At 40.4% G+C, this 19,003-nt stretch overlaps 3 protein-coding genes across 4 annotated transcripts; all 3 read left to right on the forward strand.

Moving 5' to 3' along the window:
- The first annotated feature begins 468 nt into the window (after positions 1–468).
- Positions 469–5,753, forward strand: LOC133916290 (U2 small nuclear ribonucleoprotein B''). Its single transcript, XM_062359907.1, has 5 exons — positions 469–658; positions 1,254–1,426; positions 2,301–2,394; positions 3,403–3,479; positions 5,267–5,753. Exons 1-5 carry the CDS (start codon positions 586–588, stop codon positions 5,549–5,551), a joined length of 702 nt encoding a protein of 233 aa, XP_062215891.1. The 5' UTR covers positions 469–585; the 3' UTR covers positions 5,552–5,753.
- A 958-nt stretch (positions 5,754–6,711) lies between these two features.
- On the forward strand, positions 6,712–10,835 carry LOC133916291 (protein SCAR2-like). 2 transcript variants are annotated; one of them, XM_062359909.1, is made up of 5 exons: positions 6,712–7,525; positions 9,749–10,005; positions 10,088–10,171; positions 10,282–10,389; positions 10,476–10,835. In XM_062359909.1, exons 2-5 carry the CDS (start codon positions 9,817–9,819, stop codon positions 10,515–10,517), a joined length of 423 nt encoding a protein of 140 aa, XP_062215893.1. In that variant the 5' UTR covers positions 6,712–7,525; positions 9,749–9,816; the 3' UTR covers positions 10,518–10,835. The 2 variants fall into 2 exon arrangements, with proteins under 2 accessions (XP_062215893.1, XP_062215892.1); XM_062359908.1 differs by lacking the exon at positions 6,712–7,525 and having other exon boundaries at positions 9,480–10,005.
- Positions 10,836–12,879: 2,044 nt separating this feature from the next.
- LOC133914364 (uncharacterized) lies at positions 12,880–15,651 on the forward strand. The gene is made up of 4 exons (XM_062357480.1): positions 12,880–13,381; positions 14,378–14,447; positions 14,577–14,670; positions 15,256–15,651. The coding sequence occupies exons 1-2, from the start codon at positions 13,016–13,018 to the stop codon at positions 14,411–14,413; spliced, it is 402 nt and encodes a 133-aa protein (XP_062213464.1). The 5' UTR covers positions 12,880–13,015; the 3' UTR covers positions 14,414–14,447; positions 14,577–14,670; positions 15,256–15,651.
- Positions 15,652–19,003: the final 3,352 nt, after the last annotated feature.

The following is a 19,003-nucleotide window of genomic DNA, read 5'->3' on the forward strand; positions in this document are numbered from 1 at the left end:
CCCGGTCCAAATTAAGTACGGGTGGAGGTTCACTACTCGCATATATGTTTGAGATTTCTATTTTTATTTTTTTTCCATTAGTATGGTGTGGTCCTGTATGGCTACAAGTTTATAATAATGAACTGCTACATGTATCATATGATGTAGAGACTGAAATAATATTTATTTTATTATTAAAAATTAATAGTCTAATAATATATATTTACGAATTTTATATTTTCTAAATATAAATTTTTAAAATTTCAATATGTGACAGGAGTATAGAATTGTAAAATATTAAAACGAACGTCTATAAATTTTTGGATTAAAAAATATAAAAATATAAAATTCCACCTCTACGGTCTACAGCCCACCGATCACATCTCAGCCATCTGCGAGCCCAAACATGCTACCACGGCCCATTTATCCGCCCAACACCGGCTTCATCCGAGGCCCACAGCGAGAGGGGATAAAACGAAGCCAAGAGAAATCAGAAACCAAAAACGCTGTCGCCGCGACCAACACTTCCCGGCCCGAAAGCACCCGCGCGCGCTTGTCTCGATCCTCCTCGTCTTCGGCGGCGGCGGCGGAGGTCCAGAGGAGGAGATGCTGTCCGGCGACATCCCCCCGAACCAGACCATCTACCTCAGGAACCTCAACGAGAAGGTCAAGAAAGAAGGTACCGATTCTACTCCGCCCGCGCGCTGCCGCAGCTGCCGCTAGTTAAATTCCTCCTAGAACCCTAGCTTCCCGATCTGGGATATCGCTCGTGGTCGCGTTGCGGTAGGGTTCGGTTGGCTCTCTCGTGTGGACTCCCAAGAGATAAACGTTGAAATTTTTGTAGTTTTGGCTGTAGCGGGTGACGAAATCGCTAGGTTTTGAACCTTTTTTCATGCATTGCTAGAATTCTTAAAAAATAGGGGAATATGCTCTTATGAAGTCTGTGTCGGAGAAATCTTAGTGGTGTATTCACGTGCGAGTTGAGTCACAGCAGCTAGTGCAATTTACAGAAGTGTTACTCCTTTCACAGGACACCATTATCGTAGCCTAGTGACCCTGCTCCAATGTCTGGTTGTAGTGTTGATAGTACTATCATTTCCAAGACCTCCTAAATGTCTTCAGAAGTGTTTTTTCGTCATCTCAGTTTGGTTAAAGGCTAACCCTGTGCAATTATAATAAGCATAAACCATGGTTTTGTGTTGTTAAATTTTGCAGTATGTTTGTACATCATTTTGGTTGTATCATACTGGAATGTTTGATCATCTTTGTTGCAGAGTTGAAGAGATCACTATATGCGCTGTGCTCACAGTATGGAAAAATACTGGATTTGGTGGCCTTAAAAACTCACAAACTGAGGGGCCAAGCATGGGTGGTGTTTAGTGAAATTACAGCTGCTACCAATGCCTTCCGAGGACTGCAAGACTTTGACTTTTACGGCAAAAGAATGGTATTCCATCTTCATTTTAGTTGATAATTCTAATTGCTTCCCTCCACCTTTTACCTTGTGTTGTCTTTCTGTGCATGATAAGCATGGTGGGTATACTTTTCTGGCCCTTAAGTTTATATGTGTAGTACAGCAATGTGTAAGAGTTTGGCGAATTTAGTACAACATAAACCTACATTAAGTTTTAGGTTTTGCATTTCGCTCAGCAAAGTTGTGCAATAATCTCTGCAGGTTTCACCTATACTTTTGGTGTAAATTCAACCTAAATGTTTGAGATACTGCACTTTTTGAGTAAATGTTAGTTAGCATGTTCATATGCATTTTATTTTACTAATAAGCTGACTACCCAGGCAAGTTTTCTTGCACACCTTCTACTTTCTAGGAGAAAATTGAGGATTTGCCACTCCATTCATGGGCATTTCAGGACTTGCCACCCATTGTTTCACTGATACGTGGCCACATCATTCACATCTTATTGAGCCATCTAGTATTCTAGTGGCAGATATAAACCACTGATTGATGAAGCGGGAAATCCGCAAAATTCCCTATTACAGTATTTTTTTAGTCAATGTTTAGTTTGATGTAGTGATGTGGATTGACATGCATTCTTCATATTTTTGGACTGACACATCTTTATTTTGATTCTTTAGGAAATTTACAATCGTGTTAGAGTCATATGATCTCTTATCTAATTGCTAAACAAATAAACTGCATGGTCCTGTCTATTAATCCTGCTGCAATATCTTGTTACTTTACTTTTCTGTTACCTGGTCGTTCATCACTTTAGGAAAGAAATCAGGCATGCAGGCTTACTACTGCTGCCCTGTCATCTACTAGTGTTATGAACCAAGTTGCTTATTTTTCTCTCCTTGCGCAGCGAGTGCAATACGCGAAAACAAAATCTGACTGTATTGCAAAAGAAGATGGTACTTATGCACCTAAGGAGAAAAGGAAGAAGCAAGAGGAGAAAGGTAATTCTAATTGCATTTTCAGCTATTAGACGTTAGGTTATGGTCTACGTAACAAGTCCTGGTATTTTCAGATATTATAACATCAATAATTTTGGTGCATATGTTGGGTTAGTACAGGAGTTGGGCAAAAGTGCTAATGAATTCCAGTATTCCACACTAGTTCATATTGACACTATTTTTATTTTCAACATTAGAGCATATACATTTCAAACCTAGAGTGACTACTGACTTTGAAGATTTTTACCTCTCTTGTGGTCTTACGTTTATGCTTGCATCTTGCCTATTTTAAAGTTGGTAACTGCGAACATCCCCAGTATTATCTGATTATCTTACTCTTTCTGAGTGAGTATCGTGACAAAAGAGACCTTTTTTTAATAAAAGAATACGGATTATTTTGGAATGTCAGGGGAGTATACCTTGTTCTTTATCCATATACTTTATATCAGTAACCTGCACATCAGTTTTACTTCTTTTTTTTGTGTGTTTTTTGTGGGAGAGTAAACTGCACCATATGTCCTTTAACTCGCATGTTGTTCCACTTATCTGTCTCTGAACTTGAGAGCCTGGGTTTTAGTCCTTAACTTGCAAAAGCGATTAACTTAGGTCCCATCAGTGCAATTGTGCAAATTAACAGAATTTATGGAAGACGTCATTGAATGTCATATGCAATTTTAGGCACCTTAGTGCTTAGTTCAAGGATGAGGACATCCGTTTTTTATTTGTTGGAGTCTGTTATCATCCCATGGGCACTATTTGAATTGCCAAACTAGGTAGTAGTTGGACAAAGGGAAATATTCATGTTGGCGTATCCTATTTCTGTCATCATTTTTCGCATATGAAATTAGTTTTACCTGTTTGTTGTGTTTCTGTTAGGCATGATTGATGGTTCTTGTTTTGAGTAGTGGTTTAAGTCTACATTTTATTTTTACCTCTATGCTTACATCTGCGAGTGTTGGAAAATGTGCATTTACTTTTTTTTCTTCTATTTGCCTCTTGTTTCATTCTTAGCTACTGAGAAAAAACGACGAGCAGAAGAGGCACAACAGTCTGGTCCCAATGCTGCTGCTGCTCAAAGCAATGAAACTGTAAGTTTTCTGCTGGTTTAAACGCCATATTTCCTTCTCTGTTAGTTTCTTTGTTTAACCAGACTACTCTGGTCATGTGCATGTAAGTTTTGTCATTGCCTTCATAATGTTGCCCATTGTACCAGCCTATCTTTGCTTTAGACCATGCTCTATTTTTGTGGCGTGTTTAGTTACTTAGTGTCGATTTTGTGCTTGTGTTCATCTGTTCTGCGCCCAACTTCCCACCACAGGTCCACATGTCTTCTCTTTACTTCAGTTGTTTCTTGTTATGTTCATAACATAAAAAATTAAAAAGGCTATATACCCATGCTCTCTAGAGTCTTTATTTCTCTGTTGTTTGTTAATTTTGAAAATTTTATTGCAGTGTCCGAACGAATTAGTCAGTTGAACTACCATTATGCTGATAGTAAATGTTTTTAAAACATACCTGAATGGGTTTACTAGACTTTATGACACAATTGTAGTGACGAAGTGTAACTCTGAAGATTACTATGAAAGCAACGGATTACAGCCAAGCATTTCTTAGTCATGAAACAGGCCAATCAATATACTACAACTTTGCATTCGAGATTCGATCTCAAGATTGCTTTGCAGGTTCTTCTTCGTCTAAAGTTTTGGCCTTTTCAGAAAGGTTCATTGATAATACATAGCCCTAACAATTTGTAGTCTTTGAGCTGCAAGTTTCTGCTGATCTTTGTTCTGTTCACTCTCACTAGGAACTGCTCTGAAAGAGCTATTTACCTGTGCTCTGCACTAGGTTTTACATGATGACTTGTTTTTTTTTGCTTATTACTGCTGCAGGTGTCATTTTTCATATGCAGCTGTCTTTTTATCCTTCTGGATGTCCTCTTTGTTTTTCAAAATAAATAAATAATCAAAGTGGAATTTAAAAAGCTTAGGAGATACTTTTGTACTTCCTAGTCCTACTACCTGGACTCAGCTCTCATGAGGGCATCCCTACTACTGATTCAATACAATTTAGATTGTAGTTTAAATATGTAGGCACACCTGTTAGGCTCAGAAGTGTATATAAAATTATCAAACATCACCATAGGAAGGATGCTAGATGGGATTCCTAAGGAAAAATTGGAGTAGAGGACGTGAGCAGACGAGGTTGTTCTGTTTGAACACCAGCATGTAATTTCAGCAGTGACAATGTGGATATCCATGGTCTTCTGAAAGATTCAAGTCATCTTTGGAAGTTTATGAATTATATGTTATATTCCAAAATCTTCTATCTGTGATTACTCTTTGATTGGTCTAGTTGGTCAATGTGAGTAGTGGATGGTGGAAAATAAGCTAGGAAATTATTATTCTCTTTTTAAATCGAAATGTTTCTTAACTATTCTGAGAGTGGGAATCTAGTCTAAGAACACCTTCTGCGTTCCCATATTTAATACTTGTTTAGGTACATTAGCTCATTAGTATCCTGATAAAAGTCTGCTTGCATTGATTTATCTCATCTAGCCCAGAAAATAGTCAACTGTCAAGATCACACTAATACACTATTCATCTTCCATGACGTGGATTTTAATGGGAGAGTAGTTAGTAAGATATTGTCTCTTTCTATGGGTCCAATAATCTTCCTGAATGAATCACCATCGTTATGTATGATATATGTGAATAAAAACAGGCAGGAACTTCATATCTCAAAGAGTTGAACTAATGAAATTTTGATAGCGACATCTATGTTTATTCCAGGATTTCAGAATCTGCACCTCAATGTATAGTGAAATTCTTGGGCCTCGTGACCATCTAATTGATTTTCTTTGTTGACTTCTGTGCAGGGCTACCGAGCCTCTCGTCTGGGCAAGACTCCACAAGAGCCACCTGCTCCTCCGAACAACATCCTTTTCATTCAGAACTTGCCAGACCAGACCACAAGCATGATGCTCCAGATCCTGTTCCAGCAGTACCCTGGTTTCCGGGAAGTCCGGATGATCGAAGCTAAGCCAGGCATTGCTTTCGTAGAGTTCGAGGACGACAGTCAGTCCATGGTTGCGATGCAAGCCCTCCAGAGTTTCAAGATCACCCCAGAGAATCCCATGGCTATATCCTACGCCAAAAAATGAGTGATCCATGGGATGGATCGCCAAACTGGCCAAAAACCCTGTACTCAGTAAGATTTTCGCCCTACCTTTCAAAATGAAGCTGCAGTACCAGCCTCCCGGCCCTGTATTTTTTGAAAGCACTTGCTTAGTTTAGAAGTTAAAGTCTTGCCATTTTAAATCAGATTTGGCCCTCAGTCTTTATGTGAACCCTGCCTTTTGCTCTTGTCAAGTCTGGTATTGTGGCCTTGGCCTATATAGGCTTCGTTATCTCTTGCCTACGGAGTCAGTAGAAGTCATGGGCGTATCTCTCGCTTAAAGGCGAAGAGAAAATCATGCCCTTATGTTCCTCCCTCCGTTGTCCTTGGTCAGAGATGAATGAGGTGTATGTGGCATAGTATATTGCCTTGCCAGAATCAGAGGAGTCGCCCCAGTAGTTGCAGGCATGATTGTGGAACAAGTATTTTAGTAGTGGGATAGTAGGTTTCATGGCACCTTTTTTTAATGGAAGGCGTGCAACCTTCTACTCCTAGTATTTTTAATGGCCATTATTGTATTGTTGTTGCATTCGTGGCCCTCAATTAGGTATGTTTGTACGAACGAATGAGTAGCTTCGAAGTCGATGAACGTATGTGCCCATGCATTGGCATGTTTTTTGTTTTGTTTTCCTTTTCCAGGTGTGTCTCTGTCCGTGTTCACCCGTGCGGCCTATCCTGCTACGCTAGTCTTATCAGGTTGGTAGGTGTCCCGTAGAGTTGAGTTTTGTAGCGTGTGATCCTGGGCATCGTTTGTTCTGGCAAATCACGAATGGAATCTTATAGTGTACTGCCTTGTGAATAGTGTTTTTGTAATGATGGTAGGGGAAAATCATGTTAGTCCTAGTTCTGGCTTGGGAGATTTACTTCTTCACGACCTTGTGAATAGTGGTTCGGATGATTTGGAACCTGATATCCTCTCTGTTCTCAATATCAACAGTAGAATGGTGGTAAATGAGTTTTTTTGCAAGTCATACGAAGTAGGAGTTGCAAGTAAATGCTCTTAGTAGTACGTGCGAAGATGTGTATGGGCAGCTCGGGATCGGTAGTTATAAGCTTAGGTTACGTCAACGGTTTTCTTTTGATGATGAAAATCTCGTTGTAAAGGGATTTTCGTTTTCTTCAGTATTTCAACGGTTTTTTTTTACGATGGAATTTTCAGATTATTTTCTTCAGGACAGGATTCTCTCTCCTTTTCTTTCGTGATTTCCCTCGAAGAGAAGCTATTAAAGATTAGAGAAAATAAAAGGAATGAGAATGTGGAACGGAGTCGGGAATGGAACGAAACGAATATGGTTGGAGAGGGTCTTGCGAGAAGGGGTGTTCGTTCATAAAATAGTGAGGTGCGTCTGCCAGGAAACAAACCAAACGTAAGCAATTTTCTCATGGGAGAGTGCGATGAAACGTAAGCAATTTCTTGGCCGTATTCTCATCCGTGACATTGGAAAGGCGTATGAAAAGTGGGGAATGTTATATATATATAAGAGTGCGATGATGTTGCTGCAAATATGATGAAGCGATGATGGCAGTTGTAGCAGTAAAGAGGCTAGGCAAAATTTGTTGCTCTCACGCATTGTAGCAGTAAATGGGCACACGATCACAAGTTTCACATAGCCAGAGTAGCATGCTAGCATCGCTTCTTAACGTGTTCACATGCATAGCGCCGGAGGATGTGGGGCCCTACGAGGACCCACACCAACCTCGTTGGCCCCATTTGACCTCCCTCTCCCTCCCCAGGACAAAGCGAGGCGAGCACAAACAAGTTCAAGAGAGAGAATTAACCTCCAAACTCACCTAACATCTCTCCCTCCCTATCTCCTGCTGAGAGGGAGGATGTGTTGACGCCCCTGCACGGCTGCGACCTCTACCGCACGGCCGACCTGCACGACCCGGAGGCCGTCCTCGATGGCGTCGCCATGGCCGGCCTAGTCGGCGTCCTCCGCCAGCTCGGCGACCTCGCGGAGTACGTTGCGCCTTCCATTCTCCCCGCTCTATCCTTCTCTGCCATGTTTCTCTTCCCGTCTTCTCTGTTTGTGTCGGTTGCATTCCAGACTTTTCTTCTTTTCGTTTTTCCTTTCTGTCCATGGATGATTCTTGATGACGCTTGGAATTGTTGCGGCGCGGTTCTTGGGTCAATCCTATTGGACACTGATCGTAGTAGATCATCTATTCACCTAATGCTTTCGTTATGAACAAAATGGGAGGTTTTCAAATCCTTTTTCTTCCTCTTCTTTTTGAGAAATGGTTGGTGATTGATGTATTGGCCGTTTGACTCAGGTAATGAACTCAGTTGATGACCTTGTCCTAGCTCAGCAACAGACAACACTGTTCTGTTATAACTAACGGAATTTGAGGCTCAGCCCAAATAGACTTTTACTGTAGCCTAAATTCATTTGGAAAAGTTAAAGGTGGTCCGAAAGAAGCATGGGAGATTTAGTCCTATAGTACAACTTAAATAGAAATCCTATATGAGGCTTTTAGTTGAGACACATGGGTGGAGAGAGACTTACGGGTGGAGAGAGACTTACGGCTTTGGTAACATGCACACATGTTCCACGTGATTAACGCGTAACTTGTGACGGTACGTGATCCTATCGTGATAAGTTGCATGTCCAGTTGGACGGCTTCTTTTTTGCTATGTGCGCGAGAACACCACATTATCGACACCTAGGCTATCACGTGGGACCGCGGAGTGGGATAAGCACGTTTGCGTGCGATGAGTCTTTCGGTTCCATGTTTGATAGATTTCAGAGAGCGGTTCCTAGATATTTGATAGTTCAAAATCATGGGTTATCTCCTCCTCTATATTATAGGAGATGTCCTGTGAACGAGGGAAGATTGACAACACTAGAACCACGTTCTCCAGTTTTCGTTACGTTCGATGCTTCGAGTTTTGCCGCCCCTCTCTCTGTCGTGCAACAGATTGAGGGTGAGTGGTGTCTCTGAGCTGACACTGGTGATCTAAGGCCTACACGAGGGACTGGCTTAGGTTTTTAGGAAGCGCACCTGCGCGACCGTTCTTGCGACTTCCTCTACGATATCTACATTAACTTCTTCGTCCGTTCATCTTTCACCCAGCGGGACCCGTTGTAAGTTCATTCATGTGTAATGACGATACATGTATTATGTGTTTTATCTACCTATCTAGCATATGTTTGGGCTACTAGTAGATCTGTTATAATGTTTTTGTGCATGTTAGGAATCAGATTAATCTTATGCACTGTTAATTTTACAACAATAACTTTATTCATAATTGTGATCAAGCACTTTCTTACCATCACAGTAATCCTTTAAAAAAAAAATAAAAGCCTTTGTGTAACATCCTAAAAATCACAAAAGAAGAAAATCGAAAAGAACAATAAATAGTGCACAATGAATAGTGAACAACTGCACACACTCATCGCGAATCCTGTTGCCTTCGCTGCACTATGGAATCCACCACCGCTACACTGCATTGTGAATCCCATCATAGCCATAGCGCTAGGAACGGACCCGCACTTGGACTCGGTGTGTACAACAGCAAAAAATAGTCATTGGACCTGCACTTGAACTCACTGCAAACACCGGATGTTTCGATGTAACCATGAACTTCATCACCAGACTATCCAATGTGTATACTTGAGCCAACCGAGCCACATCTTAATGTGCATTTGTCTGGTGTGTATAATCTTCTGATCATCGGACTATCATATGTGTACAACTCCTCTCTTCACTGAAAACTATTTGAAAAATGCTCCGATGAAGCCTCCGATATACACTCCTCTCCATCGCAAGATCATCCGGTGTATACAACTCCTTTGCTACAGAAATAAAGCTCGTGAAAAATGCTTTGGTGTGTACATCACCTCAACACTAGATCATATGGTGTATTCTTCAACTTTTTCTTCTGTGTCAAAACACTACAGCGTGTATACTTGTCTAAGCGTCAAACCATCCTATGTGTTATCTTTTCTAAGCACCAGATCATCCGGTGAGTGCAATCTTTTCTGAACTCGTTCAATTCAATCTTTTTTAAGTATAGCTTGGTGATTTCTTCATATATAGTATTCATAAGACCTACTAAAATATATCATTTGACAAATATATTAATCATATTAACTATATTGTCGTTAATCAACAAAATCACATGCATACTTTAAAATGGTCATATTCGCTACAGTTGATCATATGGAAAAGGAATTTTCAGCTGCAGGTAGCAACAAATTTGTAGATTCAGAAGAAAACAAACCAAGTGCGGTTCCTAAACATGATGATATGCTGAATCTAGACTTGCCAGCGCAACAGGAAGATGGCGAACGTTGCGGTTGCGGTTGCGGTTCCGATGACAAATCAAGGGATTTTTCTTGTGCGCTAGAAGAGGAACTAACAATGTCACCTACTCATTCAGTGCCAAAACCGCCTAGATATCCTCTGCTTCTGGTTACTTCTCATGACAGAAGCATGGTATGTATCTACTTTCATGTTTTGCTTTATATGCTTTTAAGATCCTCACCTGAACAAATATCTTTCTTTTTAACCTTTTTAGCTAAGAAAGGCTCCAACTTTGGTTCAGCCTTCAGGAAGGCTTTCAGATGAGAAGAACACGATACTGGACCAGATAAAGAACAAGGTACGCCTTGAAGGCTGCATCTAAGCCACATCACCATCATTACAGTGAAATTACATTTTTGAAAGGAATTACAGTGAAATTATTCTAAAACAGTTCCACTTGCTTCGCAGTCTTTCAACTTGAAGCCTGTTCGTGCAAAGAGACCAAACGTGATGGGTAGTCCGAGAACGAACTTACAAGTTGTGGCCATTCTTGAGAGAGCCCACGCGATTCGCCAGGTTTCAAGACATTCTGCAGCTTGCTACAATTAAAGTTGGTCATAGCTGTATTATCTATGATCTCATGGTGATTCTTTGTGAAACAGGTTGTTGCTGATGACGATGACGAGGATAGCTGGAGTGAGTAGCTGGTTCCTCAGACCAGTTGGCTCCTGATGCTCCACAAATGGGCCGATCCAAGCACTTGTGCTCTACTCGTGAATGCCGCGTTTTGGAGCGCATCATATGTTTATTATCTTTTGATGCACTTCCTGAAAGTTTGATGCTTGGTGAGGATTGTATATGCCTGGTGGGACCAGGGTTCCATTTATCGACCGGAGCTCGGTTACCGAGCTCCGGCGGTAACCGAAAATGCGCGATAACCGCGGTTACCGGTCAAAAATTCAAAAAAATTCGGAGAAAATTCATTTAGCAAAATTTGAATTTTGGAAAAAAAATTGCGATTTTAGCTGTTCGGTAACCGCTCGGTTTTGGTCGGTTACCGAGCGGTTTGGGTCGGTTACCGAGCGATTTTCTCGCATTTTTGAGTTGGTCGGTTACCGAGCGGTTTGGGTCGGTAACCGCTCGGTTTTCTCGATTTATCGAGCGGTTTTATCGAATTTCAGCGCAGTTCAACAAAAAACCCAAAAAAGAGCTCAACCTTGTAAAATCAATAACTAATTCATCTGAGCTTCAAATCAAGTGAAACAAATTTTGTTGGCTTCCTTGTAACATGATCTACATGATATAAGTATTTATACTCATAAAAAAGTTCAAAATTTTCTGTGAGAAATTATATTTGTTAAACCAAGTTAAATGCATAGTTTGCTCTTTGCTAATCCAAAAATCATGAAACTAATTTTGTTAGTCTTCTTACATGATCCTATGTCTTTTAAAAATACATGAACTCATGAATTAGTTATTGTAACATGCATGATTGTGTAAATATGTTGCGACTAGATTAATTCATAACTGACCCATCACACCTCAAAAATTAGTGAAACCACTTTCATTAGCTTATTTATACTATGATTTACATAGAAAAAATAATAGTAGACATGAAAATGTTAATTACAATGATGTTTCTTAACATATTCACTTTATGCTTGTGAACTTTGTAAAAATCATAGAGAATTTAATAAAACTCTAAATAAAGTGAAATCAATTTTAAAGATTCTCTTAAAATACGTTTTATACAAGAAAAATATGTGTTTGCATGTTACACTTTTCCTTAACGTGAGTTAATAACTGAGCCGCACGTTTCAATTTTTTTTATTTTTTTTCAAACTTTCTCCCTATAGAATATGATGCAAACGACATTATTTTTGAAAACTTTTTTCACAGAAGGTCTTAGAATTGTATCTAGTTTTTTTAAGATTTTTTTTGAATGTTTTTGATTTTTTTTCGAATTTTTTAAATTCAAATTTCGGTTACCGTTCGGTTTCTGAAACCGGACCGGACCGAGAAGGTCGGTAACCGCGATTTTTGGGCGGTTACCTACGATTTTTTGAACCCTGGGTGGGACTAGTTGTTTTTTAACTTGATGAGTGTATAGAAAGTTGCATGAGTGTCAGGATTTTCTGGGCAAATCTGAAGCACTGAAGCAGCTAGAGCAAGCAACTTGAGTGTACGGATCATGTACAATTTTTTGCGAGTAAATATCACAGAACTAAAGGCATTTTGCACAAACCATTTAGAAATTATATAGTTTTTTAGTTTATTTGACTGTTATTGCTCTTTATTTTTTGTAAAATATTCCACGTGCTACGATCACACCGATTCCTTCACTCGGTTGCCATTCCCATCCACGACAAAATCCAAAGCAAAAGAGAGAGAAAATAAAGAGAAATACTATTTATCTGTTGAAAAAAAGAAAAATTTGTCAAATTCCTTACCATAAGATTCGTGCTAAGATTCACGCGACCTTCTTCCCTGTGACTTCTCTAGCGAGCTCAAGTCTTCCACGGAGAGGGCTAGAGTTAGATTAGGGGTTAGATTTAGGGTTTGAGTTTTTAGGGGAGAGATTCATGGTCGCTGGTGGTAGAGGCCCGTGGAGGTTGGTGGCCAGTAGTGGTGGCGGGCGACGAGCCGAACGGTGAGGTGGCAAGGGTGCTACCCGCCTCGGTTGGTGGTGGACCGCTAGTTGGGCTGCGGTGGTGGCGAGGGCGAGCATAGACGATGGGTTAGCGAGGGAGCGGTCGTAGGGGTAGCAACTCTGGCGGCGATAGCGCTATCAGAGCCAGGTGGAGCGATGGTGAAGGCGGGGGCAAACGACAGCCGGTTTGAAAGAAGAATGTGAGGGGCGACGGAGGTGGGAGACTGCTTCGGTGCGCGGGTGGAGTTATAAGGTGACGGCGAGAGTAAGACAGGATAAAGTGGGATAAATTGTGAACTGAAAATTACAGTTAAAAGTTTTATATGAAGTAAGATCGACTTAGAGCATTAAATTGGAATCGGACGGCCTAAAATTCCAATGATTTTCAAGAGAAAATCTTGCAACCGCTATATTTCAGAACTTCCCCTCCACGCCACCAACTTTTCCACCTTCAGCAACGGAGGACACCCCTGTTCGGACAAAAGCCTCCGCCTTCCTCTCAAATCCGCCACCGCTCCACCGCTCCTCTCCCAGGAAAATCCCCACCTCTGCATGGGCAAGCGCCTCCCGGCCGCCGCCGTCGCCGCCGCCGCGGTCCGCTCCTACGTCCGCAGCCTCCGCTCGCCCTCTGCCGCCGCCGGGAAGGCAGCGAAGACGCCGCCTGCCGCTTTGGATACGCCCAGGAACTCCGCCGCCGCCGGGGCAGCCAGCTTCGGGCGGTCCGAGGTGCGGGATTTGGCAGCGGCGTGCGGTCTGCAGGAGGACGAGCGGGTGCCGCTCGCCGACGTGGTGTCCGATTGCACGAGGCGGTGGTTCCAGGACGCGCTCAAGGAGGCGCGAACCGGCGACGTCTCCATGCAGGTGCTCGTCGGCCAGATGTACCGCAGCGGATACGGCGTCAACAAGAACGAGCACATGGTGAGCCGTTTCCTCGGATTCCGGAGTGAAGGGAGACGCCCTTTTTAATGTTTTGGTTCTGGATCATTGGCCTTCGGACTATGACAGTTCGTGAATGTTGAATGGCTTCACTTTGGACCACTATATTCGGATTGGTTGGTTACAATTGCATAGCTGTTGTTACAGCTATGCGCTTTTATAGATTTCTGCGTCATAAACTCATAATTCCAATGTGATCGCTAAAAAACTTCCTTATTTGAACTGTTATAGATTCGTTAATATTCATGGTTTCACTAGGTGGCTTTTCAGCTACTCGGCTTATTTATCTCCTTGCTATCTTTGCTGTTGTAATGCTTGCCAGTGGGGAAATTGGTTTAATCGAGCTTGTGGATAATCTTAAAATTTCCTACCTACTTGGGGGACATGAAGAATAGGGGTGGCAGACTCATCCCTACATGTTTCACTGCATTTGTTGTTAATAAATTTTTCATAAATTACCTTGTGAAGTTGTACTAATATCACTGTTAATATGCTGAAAGAAGCACTGGCTGGTAATTTCTTTTTTGAATGGTACCACTATCTTGTTGTCATATATTCGGCGTTTGACATTTACATTTCTAGAGCTACAAAAGTGCAAAGTAAAGGATATTCTTAGCATAGAGTACAAATGTGAAACACCACCTTGGATTGCCCAGGACCTTGTGATCAGAAGTGAATATTAGGCACACAAATAGGTTTCCATGGAGAGATTGAAGTTTAAAACTTACGAGATTGGATTAACTGTATGAATCCACCAAATTTATATTGTGCATTGGAGCTGGGAATAAGTTTCACAACAGCACAGACTAGGTTCGGAATCCAATGCGTGGAATATATGAGGTGTTAAAAGACGAAAAAAGCCTGTCATTGAACATTTCCTACTGAGGTTTCCGTTTCTTATATATATTGGACTCTGTGATCATTTCTGTTGTATTGCTACAAAAGTTTAATTGATTGACCAACATCTTCATCATATAGGCAAGACTTTGGATGGAAAAAGCATCAAGATATTGATCTACAGTCTGGAAAGTTAGCAATAAACGCCCAGGTTTGCAGCCCATATCTCACCTTCATTTCAATGTTTCAGGGCTCTTTGTTGTCTTCATCTTGCCAGCAACTGAATAAATGTATGTGATCTTCTACTATTTGCTGGACCTAAAAGGTTCCTGTTTTGCAGGGTTCAATGCTAGTGACTCAGACTCAGATTCAGATGATGCTAAGGAAACATGCAAATAATGAAAATTTTCAGAGTTAATGATATTAATGTCTGGGTAAGTTTCATGTCCCGCCACGTGCCCTTGTGATCCAGAGCTGCCTCTTTTTTCCTGGTGGTTAAGCATAATAATTTGAGTTAATTACTTAAAAATATATTTGGTAGTTCATAATATGCAATACTGTTATCTGACAAGTATTTCGTTAGGCAGTAGCATCAAGAAGCTATGATTTTAAAGCGATTGATAGCTTGTTAGTTTGTTATAGACCTTTTCTGTGTCCCATGTGCACATGTAAGTCATATTTCTGCTGTCAATTATTTTCCTTGTTAGTTGCTATGATGATCAAGGTTTAGAAGATCTATAAATTATCTTTATCTATGATCAGAAGCATCCCTGTTGATTAACTACATTACAAAAACCTGGAAAAGCATAATATTTTTCTTCTTTGTTTCTCACGGAACTTTGCCTTTCTTTTTAGCTTGTGTTCTAGCACAGAAAGGCAAAGGTTGTATATCGAATTTGACCATTATGGAAAGGACTATCTTTTATCATGCCTTATAAATCTGCATTTTCAGTTGCTTGTTTCATTCTATCGATTCATACCATTTGATGTTTGGTTAAGAAGATCCTTTTACTTTGCAGTAACTGCACCTGCACTGCTGCAGTGATTACAAAACCAGCGAAGCAACACAAACTACTTGAAGCTTCAGACATCCAGTTCTGTCAAGGAATCCGTTCGGGTCCGTTACTTAGCATGTGTGCTGGATATCGATGCTGTTTCCATTTTTTTTTCTCTGTGAGTTACATACGCTGTATTATCGGTGTTCTGTTTCCACGGGGTTTCTCTCTCTTTTGTGTTAAATCTGCTTATCATCAAAAATGTGAAATTGTCAGCATGGGTTTTCACTGAACATACAAGGAAGCAGCAGGATATTCCATTACATGTCTAGCCACATGTGCATCCTCAGTTCTTTCATTGGTCTTGTTCTCCAAATGAGCATTCGAATAGATGTGAATTTTGAATTTAGTTATGGCTTAGCGTTGGCATATGCCAGGCCTCTCTTGATGAACTGCTGCTCTACGACGATCCAAGTGTATATGACCTTTTGACATGTTGTTACTGGTAGTCTGAAACTTATCGATTAAGTAATAATAATCTTGCGAGGCCTGGAAAATCATTGAGTTAATGGAACGAGCCATTTTTTTCCTTCTGTCAGCATGTACTCATGTAAGCACTCCTTAAAACACCTGTAACTGTAAATGCTCACAAAATCAATTATGAACACTCAAACACTGTCTGAAAACACTTGTGGGTGGTGTCTATACACGGAACTTGCAATTTAAACTCGGTACATCGTGTTATTGCCCATGCCATGAAAGAAAATACCTGCTCATATATCAAAGGAACGATCAGTTTAATAAGATAAGAGTTAGCCTATGTCCGTCTCTCTCGATGCGTCACGTGCTAACTCATATCTCACCATAACGATCGTAGCTACAAATGATTAACGTGAATTTAACTCCGGTAGTCCCGGTATGTGTGCTCTGGTAACTCACAGGAGAGCTATTACCTATACATACTTTTACGATATGAATATTATAACATCAAGTTAAACAAGATTACAAGTGATTATAAGCTGAACGAAATAACAAAGACAAGTGTTTTCTAATGTAAACATATATATATATATATATATATATATATATATATATGTATATCTATGTATATATATACTGTATGTGTATTCTACAGGTATACTCACCGTAGTTCATATCTGCGCACACCCTATAAGTTATAACTAAAAGTATTTCGGGTTGTAACTGGGAGATGTGCGTAGTGCGAATAATAAGTTGTAACTCACAGTGTTAGCTTCTCGTGTTGCAATTATGTATTTATGGACGTAAAGTTGTAACTAGTCTACCGAACAAGTTGTAACTCACACTGTTTCGAGTTGTAACTAGTCTATACACGGAACTTGCAATTTGAACTCGGTACCTCGTGTTATTGCCCATGCCATGAAAGAAAATACCTGCTCATATATCAAAGGAACGATCAGTTTAATAAGATAAGAGCTAGCCTATGTCCGTCTCTCGACGCGTCACGTGCTAACTCATATCTCACCACAACGATCGTAGCTACAAATGATTAAAGTGAATCTAACTCCGGTAGTCCCGGTATGTGTGCTCCGGTAACTCACAGGAGAGCTATTACCTATACATACTTTTACAACATGAATATCATAACATCAAGTTAAACAAGATTACAAGGGATTATAAGTTGAACGAAATAACAAAGACAAGTGTTTTCTAATGTAAACACACACACACACACACACACACACACACACACACACACACACACACACACACACACACACACACACACACACACACACACACACACACACACACATATATATATATATATATATATATATATACTGTATGTATATTCTGCAGGTATGCTCACTGTAGTTCATATCTGCGCACACCCTACAAGTTGTAACTCACAGTGTTAACTTCTTATGTTGCAATTATGCTTTTATGGACATAAGTTGTAACTAGTTTACTGGACAAGTTGTAACTCACACTGTTTCGAGTTGTAACTTGGGGATGTGCACAATGCGAATAACAAGTTGTAACTCACAATGTTAGCTTCTCGTTTTGCAATTATGCATTTCTGGACGTGAAGTTGTAACTGGTCTAACTAACAAGTTGTAACTCACAATGCTAGCTTATCATGTTGTAATTATGCATTTCTGGACGTAAAGTTGTAATTGATCTACCTAACAAGTTGTAACTCACAGTGTTTCGAGTTATAACTCGTGAGATGTGCGCAGTGCGAATAGCAACCGCGCATAGACGCAAAATCCCGTTCCGTCCCGGTGCCGTATCCCGTTTTTTTCAGTCCGTTTTCGTTTTTTCCCGTTTCCGTCTATCTTGTTTTCGTTTCCGTCCGGCTGAGAAAATGTGAAAGTGAAAACGGTAGGGGGTTTTTCCGACCGTTTCCGTCCGTTTTCACCCCTACGCTCACTTATGTCTTTGGTTGGGACTTATCACTTATGTTTATTATACGCTCGAGTATCGAGTTAAGGTTTATGTGGTTCTTTTTTAGAGGAGTACAAAACATGACGTACATAATCCACTTACATCACACTCACACCTAACGCACGCACACGCGTGCATGTCCTAAGCATACACGTTACAGATATATTCTCGCTAAACGGGCACGTGTGTGCATACCCCTAACTACTAAGGAAAAACCCCCGATGAAGCTCGTGGGTCGATCCTAGGGATCGAACCCACGACTGGCCGTCACTGTCAGTCTGCCACTGGGAGCGAACCAACTGAGCTACTGCTCGGTCCTAAGGCTTATGTTGTTGTATCTTCATATCTTGTATTGTTTGAGTCAAATATTGATAAAAAATGATATATCATGTGAATCAAAAAATCATATGACATTTTTTTTTACTTTAATACGACTTGCTGATTGGATTGGTTCATTAAACTTATTAATTCAGTGTTATCTGAAGATAATGTTAAACTTATACATGTTGACATGTCCTGATGGTTCTGTAGGTCGGTGTTTCCATTTTGTGTTTTCGAATCCCGACCGATACCGGCATTTTTCCGATCGGATTGGTTCGTTTTCGACCCTCCGATTATGTCCGATCGTTTTTGTTTTTTTCCGTTCCCGTCTATCCCGTTTTCTTTTCCGTCCGGCAGAGAAAATATGAAAGTGAAAACGGTTAGAGAGTTTTTCCGACCGTTCCCGTCCGTTTTCATCCCTAAGTGAGGCTGCTGTGGCCCAAAGAGAGGTAATGAGGCGGTGGGACCAGCCAGCTTATGTGGGCCCACATGCTAGAGACAAGATAATTTTTAGCTGTAAAATATTTTCTTTCTTTCCTCATTCCACTAACCCAAAATGAGGTGCTCTATTGCTCCAAAATTTCTACGGATTTTTGTGTCGTGTTTACAAACAAAATGAACCCATTTAAAAATGGATTAAATCGCAACGCTTACGTGGAACTAAAACAAAAGGGAAAAATTCTAACACCGGATATTTTCACAACACTTTGCAAAAGTTAAGCTGCCAAAAGAATTTAACAAGCACCTAATAATTAAATGTAATGTTTATGATGTATGATTATGTTTAATGATATGATTATAGTTTTTGGACATTATATGGCTGAGTTTGTCTAAGCCCCTTCTAATGCTAATCTTTTAGACATTAATTAGATATCTATCTATAAAAAAGATGATATGACAAGCAATTTTAAAATGTGAGAGAATAAACTTATTTTATACGGAAGAAACTAGGTCTTTAAGTAATCTTAAATAATTGTGAGACAACAAATTACCTTGAGAATCATTAAGAAACTAACAACAC

Source organism: Phragmites australis, chromosome 4, assembly GCF_958298935.1.
Source record: "Phragmites australis chromosome 4, lpPhrAust1.1, whole genome shotgun sequence".
Classification (NCBI taxonomy): Eukaryota; Viridiplantae; Streptophyta; class Magnoliopsida; order Poales; family Poaceae; genus Phragmites; species Phragmites australis.